Consider the following 21124-nt stretch of genomic DNA (forward strand, 5'->3'; position numbering starts at 1 on the left):
CAGGGAGGTTGACTCTACTAAGGTTTCATTTCAGATGCCAATTCGCATTGAAGTGTAGTAGTATTGTCAGGGCTCTTTGGAGAAATCATGGTCCTGGAGGAACAGCCGTGTGCGTGTGTCTGGGTGGGTATGCGTGTGTGCTCGCGCGTGTGTCCTTGCATGCGCCTGTGTGTGTGTGTGTTTGGTGTGTTTGTTGCCACTCTCGTCCCCTGGGCCACCAAGCTGGGGACCAGTAAAGAGGGGAGGACTTCCAGCTGTCGCCAGGGACATTTGCTGAAAAAGGCAACTGGCCCAGTATTTTACAGGACCTCACTCCCAGGTCCCGAGTTTTATTCCACATCCACAAGGCTTTACTGGCAGATTTGTGAAATAAAATGATTATGATGTGTTTTTATGACAGCCAGACTGGAGTGGCATCCTCATGTGTGGTGACAGCTTGATGGAGCCGACTAAATGGGGGTTTGAATCGGTCTGCGAAGGACAATGCAATAGATGTTCTATTTTATTCTGTGGCTGACAGTAAGGTGGTATGTTGTAAGATGCTCCCTGTATAAGACATGAATGTTACATTTTCCACACCACAGTGATGATAATACCAAGAGATACCCATATAGATATATTTATTCACTAACTGACAGGCACTCATTCAGCGATAGACTTCCACGCATCCACGCTGCTGTGAGAACAGCAGCAGCAACAACACGAAAGCTAATTCACTGCTGCCTCAGCAGTCTGACAGGTAACTCATCAGTCAGAACAAGTCTCATAATTCACCTCTTCACCCTGCAACTAGCCTGTTTATCCACCGCGTGTATTTGGTGTTCAGTAACATTTTGCCGACTCCCACATCGCTCAACGTGAAAAACGCTAATGGCCCCACCACCGTCATTTCAAAGCCATCGCACGTCTCTCTCCATCTGAATTGATGTCGAGGTGGTTTTTTTCTCTCTCGACATGAAAGCCGCCACTGTTCCCACACGTTCCCCCTCACAGCTCCTCAGTCATGTCCAAACAGGGTGATCAGTAAATCAAATAAACCCCCCCCCCCGTCCCTCCAGCTGTCATTCTGTCCGTCTGCTGTACTGTATGTGGGCCCTGATGGCCCGGGTCAGGGGACTAGGAAAATGGCACTCCCAACAACAGTGCTAAGGAGAGTGGAGTGAGAGATGTGGATGAGGGGCTGAGGGGTGGGGTGGGAGAGAGAGAGAAAGAGGCCACTCGCCCCATACGGACGTGGATTGTACCTCCTTGTGAAAGTAGCTCTGAAACAAAGCAGCTTTGAGAGCACGCCCACTCAGTGAAGGAGATTAGGCGGTGGCGAGCGCCTGTCCCTGCCCCCCCTGGAAAGGCTTTGGCACGTGGCAAAGGCCTTGATACTTATCATGTGCGTCAGGTGCTCTCGCTTGATTTCCTGTTCTTTAAAAAAAAAATCAAAAATACTCCTTCTCACTCCACGCCACCACCAAATCCCTCTGCTCAAAACCCACACCGCCCTCCCTCCACTTCTCCTCCCTTTTCTCCTTTTTACAAATACAAAGAACATATTGTATCTGCCAATGTTAAACTGAATCCATTCGTCTTGGCAGGGGCCGGACGGGCTCTGTGTATCTGAGCTGTGCTCCGTGTGCTTCCAGTTGGCCGTAGTTACTGGTTGGTTGGTCCGATCATTGGTTAGTTGTTGGTGAATTTGATCTGTGCACACACACATTTGTTTGGGAGTATTTCTCTCCTGCACTGGATTCAAAATCAACACACAAAACACCTAGATGCACGGTTCAAATCAACACACAAGCCCTGAGTCTACACACACATACAGTACACACACACACTTTTCCCAGATTGTACCAGCTTTGTAGTAAAACACACCACACCCTCAGTGTCATGTTTGTCCTGAGGTAATGACAATAACACACACACACATACACTACCCTCTGTATTTATTTGGACGGTGAAGCCAGAAATATGTATTTGGCTCTGTACTCCAATGCTGCAACCCGGACACAGGAGTAGACGTAACAATGCCTGTGAAATGCAAAACGTATGATATGTTACGAATTCCAATGTCTGTGGCTAACGTTGGCTAGGTGGCTAACATTAGCTAGGCTAGGGGTTAGGTTTATGGTTAGGGTTAGGAGTTACAGTTAGAGGTTATACACAAAAACTAGGTTTCAAGTGAGAATTATGCAGGTCTGATGCCGAAAAGGAAAATAAATTCCTACTTCAACCATATTTTTCTTTTCATTTTGCAAAACTAGTAGTGTGTAGTTCCAGTAGTTATCTACACCACCACATGGCAAAACAGTAATTAACTTCTGAAAACACTACCAAGATAAGAATTTAGTTAAATTACCACCAAGATACTGTAAAATGTAGCTTAATTACTAGTTAACTACAAGTAGCTCCCCAACATTACTTCTAGTGTATTAAGTAGTCAAACGTTTTGTATTTGGTCCCATATTCCTAGCGCGCAAGCCAGGACAACATCACGCTGTGACTCTACAAACTTGTTGGATGCATTTGCAGTTTTGTTTTGGTCGTGTTTCAGGTTATGTTATGCCCAACAGGAACTGAATGGTGAATACTCTATTGTGTCATTTTGAAGACACTTTTATTGTAAATAACAATAGAAGATGTTTCGGGAACACTTCTATATTAATGTGGATGCTACCATGATAACATATATGAACATACCCCAAAAATCATGAATAAAGATCTTATCCCACCAAAAATGCTAACCTCCCCTGTTATTGGTAATGGTGAGATGTTAGCATGTTTTGTTGTAGCCTATGAATGGCATGTCATTCATCATTATTCATGATTCATTCAAGATTTTTCTTGATCATGGAATTATCAAGATTCATTTTGAAATGTTCAGAAACATCTTATCTACTCACTTAGATGGACAATTACTCGAGTCATCATTCACCATTCAGTGGGCAAAACATTATCAAAACACAACCAAAGCAAACTGCAAACCCATCCAACGAGTTTGTAGAGTTACAAGCTTGATGTAGTCATTGTGTGCTCAAAATATGGGACAAAATACTAAACTTTTGACTCCTTTGATACACTAAGTGGATGTGTCCAAATACTTATGACTTCTTCACATTAGGGGACTAGATACTCAAATCCCAAATGCTGGAGTATAGAGCCAAATGTAAAATATAAGCCTCATTGTCCAAATACATATGGAGTGGACATTCACATACATCAATATACAGAAGCGATGAGATATGACTATCGCATTCCTTTGTCATCAACAAATCTCATGACAAACAATCTCTCTTGCAAATATGAAAGAGACGAGTTGACAAGGGTTAACATACAGAAATCAGGAAAAACAACGCTCTAAATGACACTGGGCTAAGTCTGCTTTGAAGTGAATCTGTCTGTTCTCCCCTCTCCCTCCTCTCTCCTCCCTCCATTCCTCCCTCTTCCCTCTCCCTCCTCAGGACCTTTCTGTTCCACGCTCCCAGAGAGGAACGGACATCATAAAACATCTCTCGCTTTTTCTCTCTCTCCTTTTCTCTCTCTCTCTGTATCGCTCTCTCTGTCTTCTCTCTCTCCCTGTCTTCTCTCTCTCTCTGCTTTCTCTCTCTGTCTTCCCTCTCTCTGTATCTCTCTCTCTGTCTTCTCTCTCTCTCCCTGTCTTCTCTCTCTCTGTCTTCTCTCTCTCTCTCCCTGTCTTCTCTCTCTCTCTCTCTCTCTCTGTCTGCTCTCTCTCTCTGTCTCTCTCTGTCTTCTCTCTCTCTCTCTCCCTGTCTTCTCTCTCTCTCTGTCTTCTCTCTCTCTGTCTTCTCTCTCTCTGTCTTCTCTCTCTGTCTTCTCTCTCTCTCTCTCTCCCTGTCTTCTCTCTCTCTCTCTCTCTCTCTCTGTCTTCTCTCTCCCTCTGTTTGCTCTCTCTCTCTCTGTCTGCTCTCTCTCCCTGTCTTCTCTCTTTCTCTGTCTGCTCTCTCTCTCTCTCTGTCTGCTCTCTCTATCTCTATCTCTCTTCCTTTCTCTCTCTCAGTCTCTGTATACTGGGGAGAAGGCAGATGTCTAGGAAGTTATATGGTACACTAGATCCCATAGGTCATCTGAAGCTTCATCTGCGCTCAGCCTCTCTCCTCGCTCCATTACTCTTCTCAAGGCCTAACCCTGGGAGTCTGGGAGGGCGGCCGCATCTCTCCTCCATTCAAAATGTACAAACATGGCTGGAGACAAAAGCCAACCCCCCTCCGTCCCTCTGTTCCTCCTTCCCTCTATCCACCCTCCCTTCCTTCTAAACCCCCCCCCCCTCCCCTCTGATGACCACAGTGCAGCTTGTTAGTCACACACATAAACATATACACACACAAATACACACAGCGAGCCCAGTGTGTGCTCCTACGGTACATTGTCCATTGTGTGAGATCTCTCTGCTTCTGCTCCAAGAGATGGGCGGAGGTAGTAAGGCTGGGTCAGGGGCCATAGGAGGGGGGATTTCACACAATGAGAATGAAGCCAGGCAGGGCAGCGGAGGCCTGGGCAGAGGGCCCCGAGTAACCCCTCGGCTGAGCCAGGCTCACCTGAACTGACCCCGTGTTGTTATTCTTGTGCAGGGGAAAAGGAAGCTCCACTGACATGCCCTCGGCTTCAGACCCAAGGCCCAGAGACAGTGAGGGAGAGAGAGAGAGCCCTAGCTGTGGTTGGATGGGGCTGGCTGGGCTGATATGCAGGGGCTCCAGTCCAGGGTCACCAGAGGGAAAATAAATGTCACACATATCACGATGGGCACCGATCGTGACTTGTGGAATTGTTTTCTTTTGCCAATTGTCGCTCCATTTCTCTCCCAATGTTCGAGGGTGATGGAGAGCTACGGCAGTTCAATGACAGAAATCTTGTTTTTTTAAATAGGGCTAACTCCTCTTAGATGCCAGCCCAGTAATAACCTGAAATGAACACAACTTCAAAGTCTGAATCTTTTTTTATTTTTTTATCTGGATGCTGAAAAGTTGAAATCAGGTTCATTTTCAGTTCAGAATGAAAGTTGAAAAGACATTTACAGATATTGAAAATAACTATTTTTTGGTCATTGATTTTATGGCAAAATTTCAACTGCACACACATTCTTATTGAAATAACCATTTTATCACGATAATAATTGTTCTGTCTATTTAATATAGGAAAGAAGAGCCTCAGTAACGATTACATAGATGTTTTTTTCTTGCTATGACTGTGATATGTTGTTATTTATCTACCTTAGCTGAATACACTGACTGTAAGTCACTCTGGATAAGAGTGTCTGCTGAATGACTGAAAATGTAAATGTATAAACAAACACTTACAAAGCATGCTGGGTATTACTCTAATGAGCTCTGCCCCAAAACAAGTAAAAATGTGGTTGGTCCGGACGAGACCAAATCTGAACACTTTACTGTTCTCTACTTTGCTCTACTGTATTGTACTGTACTTTACTGTACTGTACTATACTCCACTTGTCTTTACTGTACTGTAATGTACTGTACACTGCTGTGTTCTGCAGTACTGTACTGTGCTGTCCAAACTTGAAACATAAATGTCTATGATTGGGCCAAATCAAGGCCAGTCTGTGGACGTTGAAATCAAGGCCAGTCCAGACCAGATCAAATCTGAACCAAACATCAATGTCTACAGTATGTTTGGGCCAAATCATGGCCAGACCGGACTGGACCAAATCTGAACCAAACAGTTGTCTATGATTGGTTCAGATTTGGTCCGGTCCAACAACAACAACAAAAAGGCGTCGGCATCGGTCCGTGTTTATTAAGGCATTCCTGGAGATGTTGCCATTCAAACCTGTGTTTTACTCCTGAATAGCAGCCCACTTCATAATATCACCGAATAATAGTTCTACATTACAGGTCTAGGATATAAAGCAATTCTCAGCCTATTACTTTCTCATGGATTTGTTGCAATAGAGCGTCTCTATTTCTTAGTATCCATGCTATTACTGCATGTCATTAACATTAATATACTGTAATACCTCAACAGCAACAACCCAACCTTTCCCTCCCTCCAACAGATGGCAGTATGAATCACATGATGACACGTGTCAGAGAGTTTCCCTGAAGTGCTCCTTCCAGAAACCTTGTTTAGATTAACCTACTGTGTTTGTTCCACTCAAGATGGTAAAGCTAGAACAGTTTTTCCCCGAAGCAGCTTCAACACAGAGTAATTATCCATAGTAATTATGCTATTGCCCCTCTGGAAAGAAAAAAAGAAGAAGCTAAATTTAGACCTGCAGTATATTATATTCTACCTCGACTCAGCCCAGAAATGGACTGCGTCCTAAATGGTAACTTATTCGCTATATAGTGCACTACCTTTTGACCAGGGCCTATAGACTCTGGTCAAAAGTAGCGCACTATATTGGTACTAGGGTGCCATTTCAGATGCAGACATGGCCTTTATTTGGACTCAAAATGAACCATGCAATTAGACCAGGCAGTCCAGTCTTTTTAGTCCAGTCTGTGAGCAGGAGGAGATATGCTAGATGTGCTAATTAACTGTGACAAGAACTACTATAATTTGAGGCAGGTTTTCATTTCTCTCGTTTATTTTTGCTGTGTGATAATTGGTGTTTAGTAGGCTGACTAGGGTCACACATGAGTATGAATTGGGCAGAGCTGTGACAAGCCTGAGCTCTGGACTGAACTGACTGCTTTGCTGTTGTTGTTGTTGTCGTCAAACAAACTCAAACGAACAAAGAACGGGGCATTTGGCGTTCAGCAGTATTTAGCGGCTGGGTGAGGCTGCTCTGCAGATAATACAGCCGGTCCCAGGGAAGGGGCAGGAGGTAAGCCAGGAACGGAAGGGTGTTCCTCTGTCAACACAGCCATTGGGTCCTGGTCCCCTGTCCCCAGTTGGTCCCCACTAAGCCCACGTTCCCCCCACTGCTGTCCCCCTGTAAAGAGACACTTTGGGACAGACAGGGTTGCAGAGAGAGGGTTGGGTCTCTATGGGTCTCAGAACAGTGTTTCCCCTACTATTGGTTAGGCTTGGCAGGGTGGGGTCCCAGTCTAGCTTTGTTGTCCCCCTCCTAAAGAAATTTGGCCCATGCAGTTTCAGTTAAACATTCAATTGAAAATGTTTGTGATTTTCAGGCTGCTGTGTTATCCTAAGGGCTTTGGTGCCCCGCCCTATATATAAAAAAAATTGTGCCACATAGTATGAGTGGGGCGGGGAGGCTGTCTGGTGGTTTGTACCATGTGCTGTTTAGGAGGGTGGGGTGGGTGGGTTGGGGACAGCTGAGGCATCACCTGTCTGTGTATCACATGTCCTTTGACACAGTGAGGCAGACAGCGTTGTCACCAGCCATCCCTGCCCCTCCACAGTGACACAATCCCAGCAGCAGTCAGTCACACACCCTTCTATGTTGCCTACCACTGCCTACCCTGGGTTGAAGTTGCCAGCAGGCATAGATCTAGGATCAGTGTAATGGAGGTGGTTTGATAAGCACCTTGCCTGAGACCAGATGACATGTGTTAGCTCCCTGAGCTAACACCTATTAGGCTAGGGTGAGAGTTGACTGGGATGTGGACACGAAGCTACACTGAAAAAAATGAAGGTTCTTAAACTGTTCTTCCTTAAGGCTTCCTTGGAGAACTCTTGCCCAATAAAGAACCTTTGAGTTAAGTGTGGGGTTCTTGACGTGGCATCTACGGTTCATCAGAATTCTTAAAGGCACTTGAAATGTATGGAAGTTCTTTTCATACCACGCAGCAAATTGGCCAGTGTTAACTAGTGTTGATTTTTCAATGTAACATTTCTAGTGTTGATTTAAGAGTTACATTAGCACTGTAAATAGTTCCATTTAAACAAAGCGGTTAGTGTTGGTGTTCAAAATTAGAGTTGAACCAAAACCACACCCATCATTATCATCTTTCCCAGCATGCTCTATTGCAGGTAGATTTTTTTTATTGTAAGTTTCAATATCTACATTTTTGTACATACATTGATTAATTCATCTGATGCTACTCAAATATAAATAACAAATGTTTCTAAACTATTCCAATCTGTTACTTGGACTTATTGCAACCATTAGTCATACTGAAATGTTTTTTTCCAGTTTAGATGTTTAAGATAGTCTCATATGTTACTCTTCCCTTACCTGGCAGTCATTCTGAATGTAGGTTGTGGGTGAATAGAAGTTCAAAATGTTGAATATCCCCACTCTGGCTGGATTCTAATAGGAATTACACATCTCTTTGCAAACCAGCAAAATGTGACCTGATGTGGCCTGTAAACTATGAGTTTCAGGTCACTGCATTATGGTAAAACTAGGTCCTTAAAATAAGTCCTTACGAAAAATGTATTGTCTTAAATAATTACATTTTAAAGACAACATATTATTCACTTAGGATCTTACTTGGTGAAGGCCACTTGACAGAGCATGAATGAATGCAACAACCATGTCTCTGTCTCTAGCAAACACAGTCATGGCTGGTACGAGTAACTCTTAAATTCACTCAAGGCACCCTGGGAAATATACAAACAAGGCAACCCTACAGCAGGACTATTCAATTCCGGTCCTGGAGGGCCGAAACATTTCTGGTTTTGGATCTTAGTACGGTTCTTCAAAGAACCATCCTATTTATGGTTCTTCAGAAACCCTAAAATGTTTCCCCTATTGCATCGCTCTCCAGAACCTTATTTGGTTCCAACTCGCACCTTTATTTTTAAGAGTGTAGAATTAGGGTTATGGTTGTTAGTGAGGCTGGGGTTCGGGTTGAACCAGGATGTGGACATGAAGCTAGGGTTAGGGTTCGGGTTGAACCAGGATGTGGACATGAAGCTAGGGTTAGGGTTCGGGTTGAACCAGGATGTGGACATGAAGCTAGGGTTAGGGTTAGGGTTAGGGTTAAACCAGGATGTGGACATGAAGCTAGGGTTAGGGTTAGGGTTAAACCAGGATGTGGACATGAAGCTAGGGTTAGGGTTAGGGTTAAACCAGGATGTGGACATGAAGCTAGGGTTAAACCAGGATGTGGACATGAAGCTAGGGTTAAACCAGGATGTGGACATGAAGCTAGGGTTAAACCAGGATGTGGACATGAAGCTAGGGTTAGGGTTAGGGTTAGGGTTAAACCAGGATGTGGACATGAAGCTAGGGTTAAACCAGGATGTGGACATGAAGCTAGGGTTAAACCAGGATGTGGACATGAAGCTAGGGTTAGGTTTTAGGGTTGGACCAGGATGTGGACATGAAGCTCGGGTTAGGGTTAAACCAGGATGTTGAAGCCAGGATGTGGACATGAAGCTAGGGTTAGGGTTAGGGTTGAGGGTTGAACCAGGATGTGGACATGAAGCTGGGGTTAAACCAGAAGTTAGGGTTGGACCAGATGTGGACATGAAGCTAGGGTTAGGATGTTAGGGTTAGGGTTAGGGTTGATGTGGACATGAAGCTAACCAGGATGTGGACATGAAGCTAGGGTTAGGGTTAGGGTTAAGGTTGAACCAGGATGTGGACATGAAGCTAGGGTTAAACCAGGATGTGGACATGAAGCTAGGGTTAGGGTTAGGGTTAGGGTTAGGGTTGAACCAGGATGTGGACATGAAGCTAGGGTTAGGGTTAGGGTTTAGGGTTGAACCAGGATGTGGACATGAAGCTAGGGTTAAACCAGGATGTGGACATGAAGCTAGGGTTAGGGTTAGGGTTAGGGTTGAACCAGGATGTGGACATGAAGCTAGGGTTAAACCAGGATGTGGACATGAAGCTAGGGTTAAACCAGGATGTGGACATGAAGCTAGGGTTAAACCAGGATGTGGACATGAAGTTAGGGTTAGGGTTAGTGTTAGCGTGAGGGTTAAACCAAGATGTGGACATGAAGCTAGGGTTAGGGTTAGGGTCAGGGTTTAACCGGGATGTGGACATGAAGCTAGGGTTATGGTTGAACCAGGATGTGGACATGAAGCTAGGGTTAGGGTTGGACCAGGATGTGGACATGAAGCTAGGGTTAGGGTTGGACCAGGATGTAGACATGAAACTAGGGTTAGGGTTGAACTAGGATGTGGACATGAGGCTAGGGTTAGGGTTAGGGTTGGACCAGGATGTGGACATGAAGCTAGGGTTAGGGTTGGACCAGGATGTGGACATGAAGCTAGGGTTAGGGTTGGACCAGGATGTGGACATGAAGCTAGGGTTAGGGTTAGGGTTGGACCAGGATGTGGACATGAAGCTAGGGTTAAACCAGGATGTGGACATGAAGCTAGGTTAGGGTTAGGGTTTAGGGTTAAACCAGGATGTGGACATGAAGCTAGGGTTAAACCAGGATGTGGACATGAAGCTAGGGTTAAACCAGGATGTGGACATGAAGCTAGGGTTAGGGTTAGGGTTAGGGTTAAACCAGGATGTGGACATGAAGCTAGGGTTAAACCAGGATGTGGACATGAAGCTAGGGTTAGGGTTAGGGTTGAACCAGGATGTGGACATGAAGCTAGGGTTAGGGTTGGGGTTAGGGTTGAACCAGGATGTGGACATGAAGCTAGGGTTAGGATGTTGAGGGTTGAACCAGGATGTGGACATGAAGCTAGGGTTAGGTTAGGGTTAGGGTTAAACCAGGATGAAGCTGGACATGAAGCTAGGGTTAAAAACCAGGATGTGGACATGAAGCTAGGGTTAGGGTTAGGGTTAGGGTTGAACCAGGATGTGGACATGAAGCTAGGGTTAAACCAGGATGTGGACATGAAGCTAGGGTTAGTGTTAGGGTTAGGGGTTAAACCAGGATGTGGACATGAAGCTAGGGTTAAACCAGGATGTGGACATGAAGCTAGGGTTAGTGTTAGGGTTAGGGTTAAACCAGGATGTGGACATGAAGCTAGGGTTAGGGTTAGGGTTGGATTTAAAGCCCCGGAAAAGGAGGAAAAACACAGTAACAAGAAAGGCTTAACCCTAACCCTGTTCAGAACTCTAGCTTGAGCCCTAACCCTAACCCTGTTCAGGATTTTAACCCTAACCCAGTTTAGCCCAGATTACATGTGGTCTAAATACTTAACACAGCTATGTGGGTCATGATAAACATTATAGTCTAATCCAAGGCTTCTTCTAACCTTTTGTTATTTTGCTTCCTTCCTACTTTGATGATGATATGATTCCTGACTGAATCATCGCTGTGTGTGTGTGTGTGTGGGGGGGGGGGTCTTTTTGTATGTGATTTAATATCCCTCATCCATGGTTTCATATCCCAATAACAATGAGTGATACCCAATGTCCTGGTCTACTATAAAAGTGTCATGACTGTCAAGCACACACACTCAAAGATGGATAAGAGGCGCCTGATTCTCAACACACAAAAAAAATACCAGTGAAGTCTGCAATGTGAATTTCAGACAAAATACTGCATGGTTCCTCACTATCAGTTATGACTGGAATGAGAGTACAAATTCCAGTCTGTCTGTTGTATGAGATGCCATGGCTCCTTCACATACTTTGATGTACTTTTCTCTTCCCTTCAACCTCGTCAGGATCCATTACCAGGTATCTCAATGACCATAGAGTTTGCCAGCTTGTAGTCCTAAAAAAACGGAAAACGACTTACCTCTGGTTCGTTCAGCCATTCCTATGGGGAAAATGAATGGGGAAAGACTAGGGTTTTGGGATAAATGCTGAAAATAAAGTCTGAGGTTAACACAGGCTTAGGAGATCGTATACCTTTTGTTCTATGAGATAACAGCAGTCAGTTTACATGAACTTTATGAGTTATGAAGCCTTTATGTGCTTTTTCTGATGACATAAATGCTTCAAAATTCACAAAATGTGGCGTTAGCTGATGAAGATGATCTCATGGAACAAAACGTATCAGATCTCCTCTAAGCCTGTGTTTACCTCTGACCTTATTTTCTGCACTTATCCAAAAACCTTACAAAAGCTCCATTAATTTCCCCATAGGCTTTGTCCAATGAACGTAACTCGTGTATATAACACGAGTTAGTTCCTACAAAAAGATGCCATTACCATTGGTCTCTATTGCATTTATAAATCAGGTTAACAAGTAGTGTTAAGTGAAGCCTAAGATGGTGCCTTCCTGAAAAGATAACTGGATAACTCAGATTTGAAGACGCAAAGCATTGCAGTAAAGATCTGTAAAAACTCATTGATGTTCAGAAAGGGGTGTGCGCACGAGTGTGTGTCTGTGTGTCGGCAAACAGTCTGGGTTAGTAATAGAAAGAAGTCGCCTGGTGGAGATGCGATGTCCCTATCAATTGGGTGACAGACACACACACCTCTGTTTACAGTTGAAACACCATGTCAACAGTAGCCATGCAGCCACAGCTCCTTGTGTGTGTGTGTGTGTGTGTGTGTGTGTGTGTGTGTGTGTGTGTGTGTGTGTGTGTGTGTGTGTGTGTGTGTGTGTGTGTGTGTGTGTGTGTGTGTGTGTGTGTGTGTGTGTGTGTGTGTGTGTGTGTGTGTGTGTGTGCGTGTGCGTGTGGGTGTGGGTGTGGGTGTGCGTGCCCTAAGAGCCCTCCCACTCCTGGATCACTCAACCGGCCCAGCTGCTATAATGAGTGGTTTTAGTAGGTAGACCGTGACAGATAGACAAACATGTTATTATACGCCACTGGTCTGTCATTGGGATGGGGTCATATTAGAGACCTGGCATCGCGGACAAAAGAAAGGCACAAACTCAGGGACACTCCTCAACTGCTGCACCCATTTAAATGCCCTCACTGATTGACTCTAGTCACGCACAAATAATTACTAGATTTCCACTAGATGGACCAGCTGCAAAGTCAAAATTGGCTATATATTGTAAAAATTCATAAAAAATGTAAGGTTAGGTTTAGGCATAAGTTTAGAAGTGTGGTTAAGTTTAGGGTTCAAGTTCAAGTTTTATTGACACATGCACAAGTGCAGTGAAATACTTCACTTGCAAGCTCAACCCAATAGTGCAGTAATCAATATCAAAATAGTGTAACTAAAAGTTTAAAAATATATACTGTACAGTGCCTTCGGAAAGTATTCAGACCCCTTTACTTTTTACACATTTTGTTACTGTAACGGCCGTCGATGGTGGAAGAAGGTGAGGACCAAGGTGCAGCGTGTCCATATTTATTAGAATGAACATGGAAATAACAAAATAACAAAGAGAAACGACCGAAAATGGCTGGTGCAGACACACAACAGAAAACAGAAAAAAATAATCACCCACGAAACACAATAGAAAACAGGCTCCCTAAATATGGTTCTCAATCAGGGACAACGATTGACAGCTGCCTCTGATTGAGAACCATACCTTGCCAAACACAGAAATAGCAAATCATAGAAAAACTAACATAAACAACCCACCCAACTCACTCCCTGACCATACTAAAACAAAGACAACAAAATAACTAAGGTCAGAATGTGACAGTTACGTTCCAGCCACATTCTCAAATGGATTAAATAAAAATTCCTCAGCAATCTACAAACAATAACCCATAATGACAAAGTGAAAACAGGTATTTAGTATTTTGTGCAAATTGAAAAAAATAAATAAGCAGAAATACCTTATTCACATAAGTATTCAGAACCTTTGCTTTGAGATTTGAAATTTAGCTCAGGTACATCCTGTTTCCGTCGATAATCCTTGTGATGGCAAGACGGAGCTGCTCTTCCTCCCGGGGAAGGACTGCCCGTTCCATGATCTCGCCATCACGGTTGACAACTCCATTGTGTCCTCCTCCCAGAGCGCTAAGAACCTTGGCGTGATCCTGGACAACACCCTGTCGTTCTCAACCAACATCATGGCGGTGGCCCGTTCCTGTAGGTTCATGCTCTACAACATCCGCAGAGTACGACCCTGCCTCACACAGGAAGCGGCGCAGGTCCTAATCCAGGCACTTGTCATCTCCCGTCTGGATTACTGCAACTCGCTGTTGGCTGGGCTCCCTGCCTGTGCCATTAAACCCCTACAACTCATCCAGAACGCCGCAGCCCGTCTGGTGTTCAACCTTCCCAAGTTCTCTCACGTCACCCCACTCCTCCGCTCTCTCCACTGGCTTCCAGTTGAAGCTCACATCCGCTACAAGACCATGGTGCTTGCCTACGGAGCTGTGAGGGGAACGGCACCGCAGTACCTCCAGGCTCTGATCAGGCCCTACACCCAAACAAGGGCACTGCGTTCATCCACCTCTGGCCTGCTCGCCTCCCTACCACTGAGGAAGTACAGTTCCCGCTCAGCCCAGTCAAAACTGTTCGCTGCTCTGGCCCCCCAATGGTGGAACAAACTCCCTCACGACGCCAGGACAGCGGAGTCAATCACCACCTTCCGGAGACACCTGAAACCCCACCTCTTCAAGGAATACCTAGGATAGGATAAGTAATCCTTCTCACCCCCCCCCTTAATGATTTAGATGCACTATTGTAAAGTGGCTGTTCCACTGGATGTCAGAAGGTGAATTCACCAATTTGTAAGTCGCTCTGGATAAGAGCGTCTGCTAAATGACTTAAATGTAAATGTAATGTTTCTACAGTTTGATTGTAATTCACCTGTAGTAAATTCAATTGTTTGGACATTTGCAGTTGACAGTACATGTTAGAGCAAAAACAAAGCCATTCGGTCAAAGGAATTGTCCGTAGAGCTCCGAAACAGCATTGTGTCGAGGCACAGATCTGGGGAAGGGTACCAAAACATTTCTGCTGCATTTAATGTCCCCAAGAACACAGTGGCCTCAATAATTCTTAAATGGAAGAAGTTTGGAACCGCCAAGACTCTTCCTAGATCTGTCCACCCGGCCAAACTGAGCAATCGGGAGAAAAGGGCCTCGGTCAGGCGACTCCCGCAAAACACCAGCCTCAACGTCAACAAAAGACATGAGTAACCACCACGCTGCATTTCAGTCCGACTCTCTTTCGACAAACGAAGAATGCCGTTACAGAATCACCCACCACACACTCTTCCAGATCTGCCAGTCAGCCAGACTCTTCCAGATCTGCCAGTCAGCCAGACTCTTCCAGATATGCCAGTCAGCCAGACTCTTCCAGATCTGCCAGTCAACCAGACTCTTCCAGATCTGCCAGTCAGCCAGACTCTTCCAGATCTGCCAGTCAGCCAGACTCTTCCAGATCTGCCAGTCAGCCAGACTCTTCCAGATCTGCCAGTCAGCCAGACTCTTCCAGATCTGCCAGACTCTTCCAGATCTGCCAGTCAACCAGACTCTTCCAGATCTGCCAGTCAGCCAGACTCTTCCAGATCTGCCAGTCAGCCAGACTCTTCCAGATCTGCCAGTCAGCCAGACTCTTCCAGATCTGCCAGTCAGCCAGACTCTTCCAGATCTGCCAGTCAGCCAGACTCTTCCAGATCTGCCAGTCAACCAGACTCTTCCAGATCTGCCAGTCAACCAAACTCTTCCAGATCTGCCAGTCAACCAGACTCTTCCAGATCCGCTAGTCAACCAGACTCTTCCAGATCCGCTAGTCAAGCAGACTCTTCCAGATCTGCTAGTCAACCAGACTCTTCCAGATCTGCTAGTCAAGCAGACTCTTCCAGATCCGCTAGTCAACCAGACTCTTCCAGATCCGCTAGTCAACCAGACTCTTCCAGATCCACTAGTCAACCAGACTCTTCCAGATCCGCCAGTCAGCCAGGATCTGCCAGAACTGCCAGCCAGCCAGGATCTGCCGGATTCAAATGCCTGGCTGGGCTTCCCTGTCCCGAGCTGCCCCTCTGTCCCGAGCTGCCCTTCTGTCCCGAGCTGCCCTTCTGTCCCGAGCTGCCCCTCTGTCCCGAGCTGCCCCTCAGTCCAGTGGGGTTCTGGGTGAGGACTACTAGGTCATGGTCGGCGGCGAGGGTGGACAATCCTAGGACGCGAGGAGGGGGGCCTAAGACATTCATAGAGTGGGTTCCACGTCCCGAGCCGGAGCCGCCGCCATGGACAGGCGCCCACCCGGACCCTCTCTATTGTTTTGATGTGCGTCCGGGAGTCCGCACCTTAGGGGGGGAGGTTCTGTCACGCCCTGGTCTATATTTATTATGTTATCTTCATTTATTGAGTCAGGCCAGGGTGTGACATGGGTTTATTTGTAGTGTGTTTCGTCTTGGGGTTGTGTGGGGTGTATAGATTAGTCCATGGCTGCCTGAGGCGGTTCTCAATCAGAGTCAGGTGATTATCGTTGTCTCTGATTGGGAACCCTATTTAGGTAGCCTGGGTTTCACTGTGTGTTTGTGGGTGATTGTTCCTGTCTCTGTGTTAGTGTTCACTAGACAGGCTGTATAGGTTTTTCACGTTCCGTTTGTTGTTTTTGTATTTCTAAGTTATTTCATGTATGGTCATTTGTTTCATTAAAGACATGAGTAACCACCACGCTGCATTTCGGTCCGACTCTCTTTCGACAAACGAAGAACGCCGTTACAGATGTATTGCTTCTTCAATCAGGACAACAGTTTTCAGCTGTGCTGTAACATAATTGCAAAAGGGTTTTCTAATGATCAATTAGCCTTTTAAAATGATAAACTTGAATTAGCTAACACAACGTGCCATAGGCCTCTGTACGCCTATGTAGATATTCCATTAAAAATCTGCCGTTTCCAACCTAAATAGTCATTTACAACATTAACAATGTCTACACTGTATTTCTGATCAATTTGATGTTATTTTAATGGACAAAAGAAATGTGCTTCTCTTTCAAAAACAAGGACATTTCTGAGTGACCCCAAAGTTTTGAATGGTAGTGTATATAATAAAGACAACACGAGAAATAGGAGAGGGAGCTATATACAGGGTCAGCGCTAATGCCAAATGTACAATGTGAAGGGGTACTGGAGTATTTGAAGTAGATATGTACATATAGGCAGGATTAGGAGAAAGTGATTGATAGCAGAACAAATAATACTAATAGTAAACTAGCAGCATAAGCAGCAGCATAAGTGGTGGGTGGGAGTGGTGGTGGGTGTTTGTATCTAAGTGTAAGTGTGTGAGTGAGGGTGTGTGTGTGTGCAAGTGTTACAGTATAGGTGTGATAGGCAGATATACATGTAGACAGGGCTGGAAAGTGACTGGTAGCAGGAATATATAAATAGTTGTGGTAATAAGGCAAGGGTTCGGTTTAAAATCAGATTGTATGACTTTGTGGCTGTGCCAGCTAGTAACTACCCTGCAGAGCTGCCTCTAGTACATGAGTCATCTCAATAAATGCCAACCTGCCAGTCAAGCATGGGTATAATATGGCCGTCTCTGTTGTTTGTTAAATGTCCTCACTGTAGTCACCCATCCTACAACATGTGCCCTTCTGTTGTTTATTTTGTGTGTGTTGTATAAATAGATATACCAGATGGACCATAAGATGGAGGCAGTGCTGAAGATCTTGGTGGACCAGTACAAGCCCAAGGCAGAGCTGCTCCTGAGGGCCCCAGCCCCCTACAGCTCCCGCATCAGCATCGTCAGACGCCAGAGCATCGGCGTCAGCTTGGACGAGGGGCGGTGATGTCACAGTGGACAGAGAGGTGCCAGTGATGAAACCGCCAGGGGCAAGGACCAGGCATGACATATTAGCTGCTTGGCCAAGAGGGCACAGACTCAAATAAAGAAAAAGAGAGTACTCTTGTTACTTCATTAGGAAGGTGGTGTAGTTTGGCTACTCATACATGTAGTACCCCATGCTACACTTTGTCTCATAAACCCCAAAAACCTTTATGTCACTGTCTTTGACCTCTGACCTTAGAGAGAGAATGTGAACAAGTCAACTCCTGCTTCTGTTCCCCTCTGGTGAAGAGGTGGGCTTGTCTGAAAGTTACGGGAGGTAGAGAACTGTGAGAGGTAACGTGGTAGCAGTATACTGACAGCCACAGGCATACAGGCATGCCGTCCATTCTCCGTCCCCCACATCATGGTGAACGGGGATATGGGGTTCTCCTCTTCTTCAGAAGTGTTTTCTCTCTATCTCCCTTTGTAATAGCAGCACGATGAAAACCTGCTGCTGAAACTTCCACAGCATAGAGTGTAGGGAAAGCACACATAATTCCCCTTTAGTTACATAAGATTAGCCTGCCACTTTCACTCCTCTGTAAATAGTCACATAAGCTATGCTAATGTATTCAACTGTATTCATTCAGTGAGGCACATCAGAGCACTGATTGTTATTATCATTTCCAAGCAAACCAACACATTAATGGCATTATTAGGAGCACTCATTAAAGACCACAGCAGACCAGAAGTCTAACAGAGGAATTCATCAAATCCTACTGATTATCTTGGCACCATAAAAACCTAAATACAGCACCACTATTTCCATATGGCCACCAATTCATCTCAGCTTACTGTATTTAGGCCTGGCGTATGTTTGTAGGTAGTTATCAAGTGACATAGAGAAGGACCAGGAGATGATCTGTTGACTTTGCCCGGAGTGTGTGTCTGTTAGTGGCTGGGCCTGTGCTGCTGGAGCAGAGTAGAGGGGGGAAAAAGCTCTGCAGGAACTAATCTGGCGCTGATTTACGGCTACGGTTAAGCTAATAAAAATAGCAAAACAGCCGTGACAAGGCAGAGTGCAGTATTACAGAAATACAGTGATAGAAAGAACAGTATGGGAGTTATGGTACGGCCTTTTGCAGTTGACTCAACACCCCGTGCCAAGATTTTCACTCGGATATTCCTATGAACCACTTCACCACCCACCCTTCTTCATGCTAAAACATTTTTATTTTCCTTCTTTGGACTCCAACTGCTGTATGCAATTTGAAATGAATTTTCCCCATTAGAGAGCTGATTATTTTTCATTCTCTTTCTAATTAAGTGCTGAATTCCTGGTAAGGGGAGATTGCTCTGTGTGTGAGTTGACTAATGAAAATAAATACTGGAAAAATGTGTACAATTTAAACAGTAGGCTTACATAATTTAGTGTGAAGGCCCTGAAATATCAGGCTACCACAAAGAGAGAGAGATGTACCATGCTTTGATTTCAAAGCACTTTAAAACATTTGAATAGAAAGAATGCTTCTCTTTTTCTCTTTTAGTTTCTCACATATTTCTCGACGGCCGGGACCCAGCTGGGTATAGCCAGTAAAAAATATTTTTTTAAATAATCAAGCTATGAATGCAAGCCCTTCCATTATTATAGTATGAGAGAGGGAGAGAGAGAGAGAGAGAGAGAGAGAGAGAGAGAGAGAGACAGAGAGAAAGACAGAGAGAGAGACAGAGAGAGAGACAGAGAGAGAGACAGAGAGAGAGACAGAGAGAGAGAGAGAGACGCTCCACTACTAGTATATATTTTATTATTTTGCCGTGGTTGAAGATTAGTTGTATGTATTTTCTATTAACAGGTTGCTTTTTAAAGCAAGTTTCTTTGACATAACTGCGCCACATACATCTGGCTGATCTGTATAGTTTTATAAGAGTTGTGTATAATAACATTGCCTCATATTTATTATCATGTGGAACGATCAACCTGGGAAGTCTCCTGGTCTGTTGAGAGATGATGAGCAACAAAGAGTGTTTTAAAACGGATTGGAATGACTGTAAATTATATTCACAAAACCTCTGTAAATCTGGTGTAAATAAAAATCTATTTCATTATATTTTCTGGGCTCTCCTTGGGCTCAGTGTTTCTTGATTACCAGCTCATCTTGTCTATAATTTGCTTTCCTTGGACTCAATCCTTCGTTCTTGGCTGCATCTGTTTCATTTGCCACGTCAGGTCAAGGTAACCCATGGCCTCTCAATCCCACAAAGTTTTTAAAAATACTTAAATTCAGTGTTTTTTCTTCACACTGCAATCAGGGGAGAAAAAAGAAGTTCACTGTGCCTACTTTGAACTTCAATATTCCATAACCATTCAGGAGTGAGGGAGGCATGTGGGCAGGGGAGTGAGAGAGAAAGAATACATCTCAAATTACCACTCAATTATATTTCCCTTCAAAGGCCAATAAATACTGGGGATAGCCCAAGAACAGCACGGCCAGAGCGGGGAGAGAGAGAGGTCTCTGGGGAGGGGTGGATGGAGGGGAGGAAGGCAGGAGAAGGAGGATTGGGAGGTGAGGGGAGTAGACGAGTAGACCAAAGCCATTTTCAATTACCAAGAGAGCCATAGTCTCCACAGCCCAGCCGAGGTGTTATGCTGCCATTGTCCTCCCCTGGTTTATGTCAGTGGTGGGGGACCTTGATAGCCCCTGCCCCCTGGTCTCCCCCTGGTCTAGCTGCTGTTTACTGAGCCAGCTCAGCTCTTCCTGGTCCCTGCTACTCCACTTTCATCTCCGACTCCCCACTTCAAACAAGATTTTGGTGTCAGAAGAACACACGAGCAGGATCACAGGCTAAAGCATGGAACACACAGAGAATCTGACTGCCGATAGACTGCCGATAGGTACTTATCACAGTAAGGGGCCGTTCCTTCACTTGCTAGAACAAAAGAAGTACCTGCTGTGTACCGATGAATCTGAAGTCTCTACTTGTAGAATCGCAATGCTCGGCAGTGGCCGACAACTTGACTTTGAGCCAATCAGAGAGCACGAACCTCTGCGTGGGGGAGCTGACAGGATTGATAAGAAAAATAAAAAATACGGCACCTTTCCCGGTGTAATCCACCCCCTTTTCATCAGAAGCTGCATAATACATTTTATTTTCTAGAGGAAGGAGTTTTGTTCTTGAAGAAGGATTTATTTGTTAGGTTTGATAATATCCACTAGCCTATTAGTTAGCAAGCTAGACACACTTCATATGAAATGAGTGGTGTAGTAAGTGCAGCACAATGCACACAACACTAAATGCTTTCCCAAGCTAGCTATCTGGCCACTGTAGCTAGTAACATTATAATTAAATCACAATGGATTCGTTTCCATGAAGCAGCTGCCTGCAGCTGGCAGCCAAGAGTCAATGCAGTGTCTTTACTTTACCTAGCTAACACAACAGCTAGCTAGCGAATCATGCTAACCATTTAGCTAACTTTAGCCAGCTAACTAAAAATGTATATATGGGCTCTATGCGATTATGGAGAGTGAATTAAATTGTTTCATTGTTATCTTGTAGCTAGTTATCTAGCTGTGGCCATATGGCTAGTATCAAGGGCTTTCTAAAACAATAGCAGCATAAGCCCTAACATTGGCTATACCATAAAGCGACACATTGCCAAACAACGCCACTGCCACCTTCTGGTTTGGAGTAGTTTAACAAGGCTCAGTGGCTGACGACTTCAAGGTCTTTGCTGTGTGAGCACAAA

The 21124-nt window shown here is 44.8% G+C and overlaps 1 protein-coding gene across 1 annotated transcript in view; it reads left to right on the plus strand.

Annotated features, from left to right (window-relative positions):
• Positions 1–19501, plus strand: part of LOC135508841 (potassium voltage-gated channel subfamily KQT member 1-like) — a 258600-nt gene extending 239099 nt beyond the window's left edge. The window contains 1 exon segment of the mRNA XM_064929047.1: positions 17240–19501. Within this exon segment, the coding sequence (XP_064785119.1) occupies positions 17240–17401 (162 nt within the window). The 3' untranslated portion in view covers positions 17402–19501.
• Positions 19502–21124: the final 1623 nt, after the last annotated feature.

Source organism: Oncorhynchus masou, chromosome 22, assembly GCF_036934945.1.
Source record: "Oncorhynchus masou masou isolate Uvic2021 chromosome 22, UVic_Omas_1.1, whole genome shotgun sequence".
Taxonomy (NCBI): domain Eukaryota; kingdom Metazoa; phylum Chordata; class Actinopteri; order Salmoniformes; family Salmonidae; genus Oncorhynchus; species Oncorhynchus masou.